Source organism: Octopus bimaculoides, chromosome 22 (assembly GCF_001194135.2).
Source record: "Octopus bimaculoides isolate UCB-OBI-ISO-001 chromosome 22, ASM119413v2, whole genome shotgun sequence".
Classification (NCBI taxonomy): Eukaryota; Metazoa; Mollusca; class Cephalopoda; order Octopoda; family Octopodidae; genus Octopus; species Octopus bimaculoides.
This window is the reverse complement of record NC_069002.1, coordinates 10,817,566-10,830,198: the sequence shown is the minus strand read 5'-3', so window position 1 is coordinate 10,830,198 and position 12,633 is coordinate 10,817,566. Positions and strand designations below refer to the sequence as shown.

The following is a 12,633-nucleotide window of genomic DNA, read 5'->3' as shown; positions in this document are numbered from 1 at the left end:
GGAGAAGGAATTTCAAGTAATCACGAGGTAAGCTTGTTATGTGCTAGCTTAATAATGATAATAATAATAGTAATAATAATGATGATAATAATAGTAATAATAATAATAATAATAATAATAATAATGGTAATTATGATGATGGGTATGGAGATGATGTGAGAGGAAGGAAGAGGAGGGAGAAGAGGGAAAGGTTGAAAGTGAAAGTGGAGGTGAAGGAGGAGAAGAGGTGGTAGAAGATGTTAAAGTGGTAAAGGTCACCTGGGGATGCAGGGCAGGCAGGAGGAAGAAATTTTTTCCGCTGTTAAATCTTGAAAGTGGAAAGGAACAAGAGAAGGAAAAATTGAAAGGTCAGGACAAATGTGTGCGTGTGTGTATATGTGTGTGTGTGTGTATGTATGTGTGTGTGCGCGTGCATATGTATGTGCATGCATGTGTGTGCATGCGTGTGAATGCGTGTGCATGCGTGTGCATGCGTGTGTGTAAGTATTATGGGGGATGTGTATTTATCTGTGTGAGTGTATGTGATTATGTGTATGTACATGTACACGTGTGTGCATGCGTGTGTGTGTATGTGCATGCATGTGTGTGCATGTATGTATGCGTGTGTGTGTGCATCTATGCATGTGTGTGTGCATGTATGCATGTGTGTGTGTGTAAGTATTATGGGGTATGTGTATTTATCTGTGTGAGTGTATGTGATTATGTATATATGATTGTGTATACGCTTGTGTGTGTGTGTGTGTGTGTGTGTGTGTGTGTGTGTGTTTGAGATTAAATTTGTGTATAGCTATTATGGGTTTATTTATGTATGTGTGTGTGTGTGTATTTTCGTGCATGTATATTTGTCTGTGTGTGTGTGTGTATGCATCTAAAGTTTCTTTTGGCCACTACATTCTAACCCCGGCACCACCCTTACTAACACTAACATCCTTCACTCATGTCCCACCACTACCACCACCACCACAACCATCATTCAGCCAACCAGCAAACTCCACCTAAAACTGATTTCACTTCCTGCAAGGAAGAAACCATCACAACATATACATACATACACATGCACAATGCATGCAACACACGGACAGACACATATACATACACATACACACAGTTGCATATGCACACATATACATATATGCATACATCCACATGCACACACACACACACACATACAACAAATACGCCCATGTGCATAGATACATGTGTGCACACACATGCACACTTACATAAACAGACATATTACATAAATTCATGCGTATACATGCATAGATGCTCACACATTATTTGAATATATGCATACACACACACACACACACACACATACACACACACACACATACACACTAAGTGTTCCCAAAGCATGCATACACACATTGAAAGATTTAAAAATCAGTGTTAATTAAAATATTGTTGTATTTCGGAATGGGTTTTTTTTTATATTTTGCCAAATAAACACACACACTGTATATTTTCCTTCACTCATTTATTACTGTTCTTATTTTATTATTTTAACTCATGTGTTCTGAGTTCAAATTCCACCGAGGTCAACTTTGCCTGTTCTGAGTTCAAATTCCGCCAGGGTCAACTTTGCCTTTCATCCATTCGGGGGTGATTAATTAAGTACTAGTTGTGTATTGGAGTCAATTTAATCGACTGGACCCCTTCTAGTAGAAGAAACATGCCCAAGATGTCACGCAGTGTGATTGAACCCGGAACCATGTGGTTCATAAGCAAGCTACTTACCACACAGTCACTCCTACGCCTGATAAGCATTTATTAAAATGCATTTCATTTTCAGAATTCTATAGAATCTACAGACAAAATTAAATTCGTTATGAACGCCTACTTTCAAACTGTTGACTGATTGAGTCCACAGGGTCAAAACAGCTTTTGATCCAACCCAATCAGCCTCCGGCAAAATTTTAACATTAAGCAGCTTGGATCTGCTGCCACCCAGACTCCGGTGGATAGTGTCCTCTATCCACTTGGGTTCTATCCCGGGTGGAAACCTGCAGACCCAAGCTCTTGACAACTTCTTCCCACAATACGTGGGAAGAAACAAAATCTCTTTGCCCTCTAAGGGCTGGCTCACAAATTTGTGAGCCTCCCCAAGGGCGTCAAATAGCAACCACACCGTTGCATATTTGACCTTGCTGGAGATGAATTTAATAGTTGGCAAATACTCTGCCAACTCTTTTTCAATTTGAGTCTTTTGAAAGAGGGTGTTGGTGCTGAGCGACTTTGAGTAAGCCCTTAACACCACTGTCCTCTCTTCAAAGTCTTTCATCCATTGTTTTGGTGGAACAATCTCCCACTCCAACGCAGTGTTGTTTGTCTTTTTTGGCATGTTTTTTTTTTGTTGTGGTGGGGGGAGTTCACAAAAAACGAAAGTTCACAGAGTTCAAAAAAAACAATGCAGGAAGTCAAAGGCCAATACAGCTTGGTACCAGTGATATCATGACTCATTTTTACAGCTGAGTGAACTGAAGCAATGTGAAATAAAGTGTCTTACTCAAGAACAGATCACACGGCCCAGGCTGAAAATTGAACTCACTACCTTGTGGTTGTGAGCCCAATGCTCTAACCACTGGGCCGTGTGCCTTCAGTTAGGAGGATAGATATGTATACAAAGGGGAGAGAGAGAAAGACAGAAGGAGAGAGAGAGAAACAAGGAGATACCATTATATAAAACTATATTAGTACTTTTCAATTGCCCCGAGCCTACATCCAAGTAAACGTCCAGTTTAAAAGTAATTCTCTTTCTTTCTTTCTTGTTGGAGAACCAAACAATACTCAGTCAGATTCATTTCTTAATTAGAAGATGTTTAAAATTTCTTTCTGATCAACAGGTGCAATTATCAAGGAAAGACATCTTTAGTTTATTTGCCATAAATTATAAACTTGTAAATGAAGTTCCCAGAGTGTTCAGGAATACACCAAACAGAATAGAGGGAACTTTCTCTTTTTGCTCAAAACACATTATTTATTTATGTGATGCAGATATTCAGATATCAACTTATGTCTAATAATAGATGTTAGAGTGGGTTGAGCATTTTGAAACTTAAAGTAGCTTAAAATGATTGGAAAAATTCTTAGAATAGTAAGATATTATCTTAATTAACCCTTTCATAAGTTTGTCCTAAACATCCATGATTGTTCTCAGACTTTTAATTAGCCTTTATTTAATTAGCCATTCAGAGTAAAATAAAACTTTCCTTTCATAAGCCCTAAGTTACTTGGGTGATTGAAAAATTATTGGACATGTGTATCATACATAATGCAGAGACATGCCAGAGAAATATTTTCTGTATATCACATGCGCAAGGCTGAGTGGTTAGAGTGTCGGGCTCACAAGGCTCCCAATCATGAGGTAGCGAGTTCAATTCCCAGACTAGGCTGTGTGTTGTGTTCTTGAGCAAGACACTTTATTTCACGTTGCTCCAGTTCATTCAGCTGTAGAAATGAGTTGCAATGTCACTGGTGCTAAGCTGTATTGGCCTTTACCTTTCCCTTGCATAATATCGGTGGCATGGAGAGGGGAGGCTGTTATGCTGGTCTTCCATAAACAACCTTGCCGGGACTTGTGCTTCAGAGGGTAACTTCCTAGCTACAATCCCTTGGTCATTCATGACAAGGGATCTTTACTCTTTACTCGATGTACATATAATGGCTCAGAGAGGGGAGGCTGGTATGCATGGGCAACTGCTGGTCTTCCATAAACAACCTTGCCCAGACTTGTCTCTTGGAGAGTAACTCTAGGTGCAATACCATGGTCATTCTTGACCAAAGGGTGTCTTTAAATATCAAGTGATACACAGGACAGCAAAGGTAAACTAAGACTGAAGTTTTGCCTGTCCTAAACAAAATAGTTTCATAGGTTTGTCCTAAATGTCTATGCTTGTTTTCATATTTTTAGTTCGACCTTGTTTAGATAGCACTTGCTTTATACATTCTGAGTAATATAAAGCTTTCCTCAGTCACAAATTACCCTGGTGGCTTGAAAACAATCACGAATATGTATCATATATCATACATGAACACCAGTGAAATACATTCTGTGTATCACATTGATAAATTGCTGGACAGGCAAAAGGGTTAACTCAATATTCATTATATTGAATTCTCGTTAGTACAGCATATGTTTCATGTTACATCCTCCATATTGTATAAGAAAAGCCTTGATTATGTCTTGAGATAAATTGATGCAAAATTATATGGTAGCACCCTCTTCAAGGTCAATATATGCGGCATTAAGCATGAATATATATAGAACCTGTGCCACAAAACTACAAATATATGAATTGTTCAATAATGCCATAACACAAAACTATATGAGAGCCACCACAGACTTATTACAACATTAATAGAAAAACAAAGGTCAGAGCAATAAAATTTAGAATTGATTAAAGACTAGAGACACTAACAAAATGTGAAGTATGCATCACAATTAAGGACCATAAACATATTTCGTTTCTAACCTTATTGAAAGTTGATAAACCCACCTAAATCTGAAATCAGATTAGTTAGCAAAGAAAATTCTAAGATTAATAACACCAAGAAAGTTACTGACCTCACCTAATGGAATAATAGTATTCTAGTCATAACTACTAGTTCAATAAAATTATGAAGAACAAAGCCAATTTTAGCCAATTTGGTATTATAAATTTTTATGTGATCTGTAAAGTATTATTACGAAAGGCATGAGAATTTATTAGAATTAACAATGTCGAAGACTGTGATCGTATACAAGCTGTCAGGAAGGTTCTGGTTTTTGAAAAGTGTTCTGACAAGGTCAAGAGATCTAACAAGGTGTCATTTAATAACATTACTATACGTAATGCTACTTGTTTGTGTATCTCTAATAACTTATATAAACAATTCACTGTTAGAGACTTTGTCTTATACAGAGATGACGGGTTAAGTAATTCGAAAACAAAGTGAATAGTTATATACTAGACATGCTAAGGAAGGATATTATTTAGACATTCATTTCTTTCATTGTAAAGATCAACTTAACCATTGTAATTTTCCAAATGTCGCCTTAGATTTAAACACTAACTCATACCAACCTTTTAGAAGGCGAAGTGGAAACTTGCAAAAAATATGAATTCATAGCACCAACCGACAATAGCTGCCATGAGCAAAACAAGTTTATGAGTGGTTTTCATGCTTTCAGAATGGTCACTCGTTGCTTGAAGACCAGCCTCATTCAGGATGACCATCCTGAACAAATGAAAACATCATGATAATTCATGAACTGATCGTGGAGAACTGTCACCAAACAATTGACAAACTTGTTGATATGACTGGTGTGCCCTGGAGCTCCTACCAACGAATTTTGAGTGAGGAATTGCAAATGAAAAGATTGCAGCAAAATTTGCGTCTTGCTTGCTCACAGAAGATCAAAAGCAGTCTTGACTGAAAGCATGTTGTGAACTGAAAGAACAGCTGGAAATCGATCCAGACTTTTTTTTTCAAAAGTCATCACTGGTGATGAAAGCTGGTGCTACAGAATTTGCAAATGTAGCACCCACTACACTCTCTGAGTGGTTGGCGTTAGGAAGGGCATCCAGCTGTAGAAACTCTGCCAAATCATATTGGAGCCTGGTGTAGCCATCTGGTTCTACCAGTCCTCAGTCAAATCGTCCAACCCATGCTAGCATGGAAAGCGGACGTTAAACGATGATGATGATGATGAAGAAGTAAAGAGAAAAAAACAACAGAGGCTTTAAAAGGTATCTCTTTACAAGAGTTCCAGCACTGCTTCGAACAATGGAAAATACTACTGAACCAATGCACTGCTTGAAATGGAGAATACTTTGAAGGCGATAAAAGAGTAAACATGTAAAACTAAATGAATAAAATAATATTGCAAAATTCCCGTTTCTTTTGGGTACCCCCTCATATAACACAATTTATCATTTACTGTTTACATGTAAGAACAGCAGTTCTTAGAGGGTTATGAATAATGGATTTGGTATCAGTAGTTGATGAAGCATAACAATGCAGAAACACATGCCCTACAGTCAAATGACATCTTTTATAGCTCAACTTGGTGTATCTTTGCCTACATCATGCATAAAAAGAATGTCACTTCCAAGACAGTTACCACTGTGAGGGTCTTACCACATTTGAGTGTACCCAAGCGTGTTAAATATAAATGTACACAGCTTATTTTAAGCATCACTGCTTACTGTGTCATTAATAATTATCAGCTTGGCAAAGCTTTGGACACACCAGCAAATTTATTTGTTTTTTTTTACGTATAAGAACAACAGTGCCAGTAACTGATGAAATCTAACGATGCAGAAACAGATGTCCTACATTCCAATGACCTCATTCATAACCCAGCTCATTACAGACAGACAGACAGATAGGAAGATAGACAGGTAGACTGATAGAAAGATAGACAGACAGACAGACCGATAGATAGATGAGTATATAACAGTGAGAAGCTGCTACAACAGTGTAATGTTGTCAGTCACTCTCATGGCCACTTTTCAGTTGATTCCTAGCTCTGAAGCATTCTGTGTTTTTTCATAGAATATGCTTATAACAGAATTTTTCCCTGGAGGAAAACTGCAGCTTCAGGCTTTTCTGCAACACACATACATTAAGTATGTTTTATTGATAAAGTTTTTACTATAAAGCTGCTTTTGTTGCATAATTCGAATACATATCTGCAAGAGCTTGAACTGAACATCTAATGATGTGGGCGTCTTCTACACCTAAATAACATGGAACTGAGTCAAGCTGTTATTAAATACATATAACTCCAACCAAATGTGTTGAATACTATTTTCTTTAATTTGTTAAATTACTCATGTATGTATGTATGTATGTATATAAATATATACACACATATATATATATTCATGCTCACTAACATGCACATAAACGTATGTATATTACAAAATAAATATATATGTGTATATATATATATACATAGATACACAGATACATACATATATATACATACACATAAGCATATATGTACATGTGTGTGTGTAAGCATATATGTATGTGTGTATCTAACTTTACAGATATGTGTAGTTAGTCCAACAACATTCAGCAGATGTTTGTGGCTACATATATTTTTCTCTACCAAAATGTCTAAAGACTATATTTGCCTGTTTTCCTTTTCTTTTTGCCACATATTTCAGCAAATAAATTTATATGATTTCTGTTTGACAACATTTGGAAGGAAGCAACGAATATATTGCCAAGAATATTATACAAATATTATATTCAAAGATGAAGATTTTTACAGAACAGCATTTTTCATAATAACAATAATAATAATAATAATAATAATAATAACAACAATAACAGTCTCGAATTTTTGGCACAAAACCAGCAGTTTTGAGGAGAATGGAGTAGTCGATTGCATCACCCTAGTACGTGACTGGTACTTTATTTTATCGATCTCAGAAAGATGAAAGCAAAGTCAACCTTGATGACATTTGAACCCAGAACATTGGAAAAGCAAGAGAAATACCACAAAGCATTGTGTTCAAAATACAATGGATTCTTCCTGCTTACCACCTTGTGAATTTGCATGTCTTCCTGCACAAGGATGTATTGTTGCAAATTTAAGATATCTGCTGCCCACAAATAGTCAAGACAGAAGTCGAAAATGTCAATATATATATACAATGCTCTAAAGTATGTATTAGCCTGGTTATGGGAAATGAAGAGGATGAAGATAGTGGCAATTATTGTTGGGTCCCTGGAGACAGTATCAGAAAGCATCAAGGAAGTTGGAATAGAGTGCCCAGTAGAACTGTTGCAAAAAGATTGCCTCTTTGGCATGGCCAAAATAATCAGGAAAGTATTAAATAGTTGAAAAGAACAGATAGCATGGTACTGTCGGCTGCAGGCAGCAAGCTTACTATGCTCGCAAGACTCCAGGAGTTCCAATAAAACCATAGTTAAAAAGAATTATAATAATTGTATCTCTGTAATTATAATGAATGTATCAATGTAGTTATAGGTGCATTAGGAACTAACCCTGAAGATTTGAACAGATGGATAGAGGAAACTGGCATAAAACCTAGCTTAGTGCAGCTCCAGAAATTATAATTAAGGGCAGCTAAGATATTTATGAAGGTTCTTGGCGTCTAAAGTTACTTGTGGTAGCCCAGTGCTAGGAATTTTTCCCTGCTGTCTAATCTGATGTGCATATATGAAATAATAATGGTAATTTCTTAATTACTCACAAGGGCTTTAAGAGATGCAGTGAATATGAGACGCTTACTAGAGGTTACAAAAAAAGAAAAAGTTACATGGGGCATGAGAAAAGCACGTTTGTACATATGTGTAAACCTCTAAAATTCTAAATGCACCTTTCTACATATTGTATAATGTCTCTTACTCCCTTCTCTTCATAATTTACAAACACAAATATGTATGTGTGTGTGTATATAATATATATATATATAATCATGTGTTCACAGTACGCATGTGCAAACCCACATATTTGTAGAGAAATAATTTTTAAAGTAGACAAAAACATTCAAGCACTAAAACAAGATATGATTAAAGAAAATAAAACATGAAAGATTATTAGTTAGCATCAGTTGAGCTTGCAGCGATCTCATTCATTTATCCACTTCTTGGACTGTGTGTGAATGCAACTAAATGCACCAGTAAGCATATTTTTAAGCATTTAGTATTGAAAGACATTAATTTGAGAATATACTTTTAAACTTTAATATATCTTAAACTTAATTTTAAAAGCAGTCTTTCTGATGGGACCTGTATTGTCCAATAGTGCTATAGCAATACAATTTTAAGTATCTTTTTTGTTTGTTTGTATTTTTTCATAAGTAAATGTATTCTGGTATCTTTCTTAAATAAATGTAATGCATATGTATATTTATATCTATATGTATATATATATATATGTATATACATACATACATACACATATACATACATACAGATATATACATAAATGTCATATGTGCATGTGGAAAGATAGATAGATAATACATGATTTTGGCGCTGAAAATGCATCTGCGTCTTAAAACGAATTCTAGTTTTTTGGGAGGTTTTTGGGGAAATTTCTAAGATTAACACACCAGTTTCAAAATTTTTTACAATTTGCTATGCTACATAAAATGCCAAATAAAATTTAAAAGACAGTAAATACACAGAAGAAAGTTCTATAGCAACAAAACATGCTCAAAAAAATTCAAACGCTTTATCGGTTTCCTAACAAAATTACATTTAAAATATTCAATAAGTTTCACAGAAATAAGAAATGATGAAACTTCAAATGTTCGACAAATCACATAGCAATAATGCATGGTAACTATTTTGGGGCCATATTCGTGAGTGATGGGAAACGGGAGGCTGGAGAGGTTGTCTATCATTACATATATTCATGAATGTTGGGTAATAACTAAAAGAGGATGATTGTGTTTAGTACTTCAAATGGTGATCCTTTAAAGGATTGTTGGGGTGACATTACTTGTCAGGGTGCATGGCTTGGAGATCAGGGTGTCTATCCAAATCAGCCCCTGTTTCTTATTTCTTTATTGCCCACAAGGGGCTATACACAGAGGGGAAAAACAAGGACAGACAAACGAATTAAGTCGATTATATCGACCCCAGTGCGTAACTGGTACTTAATTTATCGACCCCGAAAGGATGAAAGGCAAAGTCGACCTCAGCGGAATTTGAACTCAGAACGTAGCAGCAGACAAAATACCGCTAAGCATTTCGCCCAGCGTGCTAATGTTTCTGCCAGCTCGCCCCTGTTTCTCTGTATTGAAAAGCCATAGCTCACTATGGACACGTGATTAGAATGTCACAAGAAAAAATTGCAAGGATTCTTCAAGGTGATCCAACCAGCAGGAGACCTGGTGTTAGACCAAGAATGAGATAGGTAGACAACAGCCATAGTTTCAGTTAGTCACGCTTGGGTATCCATCGGGAAAGGGTAACGATAGCTACTTCTGATAGGACCCCCATGGAGGGACAATCTGAAGACGCTGCCCTCACAATCATCTCAGGAGCAGTTGGTAGAGAAGATGCATGGATGTAGGGCTCACAATCATGAGATAGTGAGTTCGATTTCTGGACCAGGCTGTGTGTTGTGTTCTTGAGCAAGACAGTTTATTTCACGTTAGTCCAGTTCACTCAGCTGTAGAAATGAGTTGCAACATCACTGGTGCCAAGCTGTATTGGGCTTTGCCTTTCCCTTAGATAACACTGGTGGCATGGAGAGGGGAGGCCGGTATGCATGGGCAACTGCTTGTCTTCATAAACAATCTTGCCCAGACTTGTGCCTCAGAGGGTAACCTTCTAGGTGGTCTTCCATGACTGAAGGGGGGTCTTTGCTCTTTACCCTATGTATGAAGAGGGGAGGCTGGTATGCATGGGCGACTGCTGGTCTTCCATAAACAACCTTGCCTGAACTTGCGCCTCAGAAGGGAACTTTCTAGGTTCAATCCCATGGTCATTCATGACTGAAGGGGATCTTTACCCTTTACCCTTTTAATTACATACAACGAAGATTTTTAAAAATTAGTAAAAGCATCTTTTTACAAGTTCAGTCTCATTGTGTGTCTTACCTTTTCGTTTCCTTGATGAAGACAGAACAACGAGAGTGCAGCAGATATCTTCACATCTTCATTTGGGTCAGCCAGAATACGCTGTAAAGCCTCAAGTATGTTGTCAGGTAGACACTTAATACAAGTAGCCATATGAGAGCCATGTGGTACACATTTGACATCTTCACCAATTTCATGGGGAACGGAGACCAGGTACCGCATACCAATGCTGGCAGCTTTAAAGATTGCAGAACACCTTACACTTGGATGAAGATCTATCATCTCCAACAGAATTACTTCTTCCATATATGGTTTAGTGCTACATTCTCCTTTGATGTACCAATTTTCATCCCAGAATGCCACTGAAAAAATATGCATGTATAAATAATAAATGCATTATATACAAATGTATTTGTAGTGTATGTGTATATATATATATATAAATATATAGACTGGATCCTGGTGTAGCCACCTGGTTCACCAGTTCTCAGTCAAATCATCCAACCCATGCTAGCATGGAAAGCGGACGTTAAACGATGATGAGGATGATGATGATTAATAGATAAAACTTACTTGGGAATGGATGCGTGGCAAATCATATAATGAAGTAAATAATATATATACATATATATATATATATGCATATATGCATACATTCATGTACATACTTACATATATATATATACAAATGCATATATGGGTGCAGGACATGAAAAAACGTAAACAACATGAAAAACAGGAACATGGAAAACAAACTTTTTTTTTTTTGCGAACAAATAGAAAAACAAGACAGACAACATAAAGAACAATCCCTTCATCAGTTGCCCACTGTTTTAGCTACTCCGCATATATGTATGTATGTAGATTATGTATGTATGTATGTTGTTATTCAGTTTTATTCCAAGATTTCTTGCCACATTCATCATTCATCATCACCATTATTCATCATTCAATATTCATTATCCATCATTCATCAATCATTATTCACCAATCGTCATTCATTATTCATCACTCATCATTCAGTATTCATCAATCATCAACCATTATTCATCAACCATTATTCATCAATCATTATTCAGCCAAACATAGAAGAATCAAGAGGATTTCTTTGTCTAGGCACCTAGGACAATTAAAGAAAGCTTAGTAAAAACCATCAGAGCATAATCACTTGCAAATGATGGCTTAGCTAAGCGTATGACTTTAGAGAATAGTTTTTTTCTTATTTTATTTCAAACTTGTTATATTAAACATATACACACACATCCACATCTGCGCACACATACATTTACATCCATGAATATTTTAGCGTGAATACTCATGTAAATGCGTGTGTGTGTGTGTGTATATGTATGTATGTGTGTATGTGTACATACAAGTCTGTGTTGTATAGACCTGAGGAAGATTTCAGGGTCATTAGCGTGTATTTGGTGTCATTTGGGGAATGAATGAAAAGACAAAAAAAAAAACATCCCCATTTGCACCATCGCCCTGCAGTCTTAGGTGAACTGAGGTGCATATGGATTTAATTGTAATGCTCATTGCTCATATAGACACAGCTGGGAAAGAAGATTAAATTACTATCTAGTGACTATAATTACATGTACAATGTATGTGTGTGTATATATATATAATGTGTGTGTGTAGATGTGTGTATGTATATATATAATGTGTGTGTGTGTAGATGTGTGTATATATATATATGTATATATATCCTCATATATAGATTGATATATACATATATGCATGCATATGTATGCATTTATATATGTATGAATATACATTTATGTATATATCCAAAAACATATATTTGTATAGATAGATAAAACTTACTTGGAAAAGGATGCATGGCGTTATATATATATACATATATATATGTGTGTGTGTGTGTATATATATATATATATATATATATATATATGTACCAACATATATATATATTTACATTTATATATAGAAACATAAGTGCATATATATAAATTCAATACATAGACATATATATATGTAATACATATACTGTCTAAATATATATATATATATATATATATATATATATATATACACACACACACACACACAC

The 12,633-nt window shown here is 35.8% G+C and overlaps 1 protein-coding gene across 2 annotated transcripts in view; it reads right to left on the bottom strand.

Annotated features, from left to right (window-relative positions):
- The window catches only part of LOC106873056 (HEAT repeat-containing protein 4), a 595,254-nt gene that overhangs the window by 416,685 nt on the left and 165,936 nt on the right, over window positions 1-12,633 (bottom strand). For both annotated transcript variants that reach the window (XM_052975734.1, XM_052975735.1), the window contains exon 7: window positions 10,578-10,918. In XM_052975734.1, the coding sequence (XP_052831694.1) occupies window positions 10,578-10,918 (341 nt within the window). The remainder of the gene's footprint in view (window positions 1-10,577; window positions 10,919-12,633) is intronic.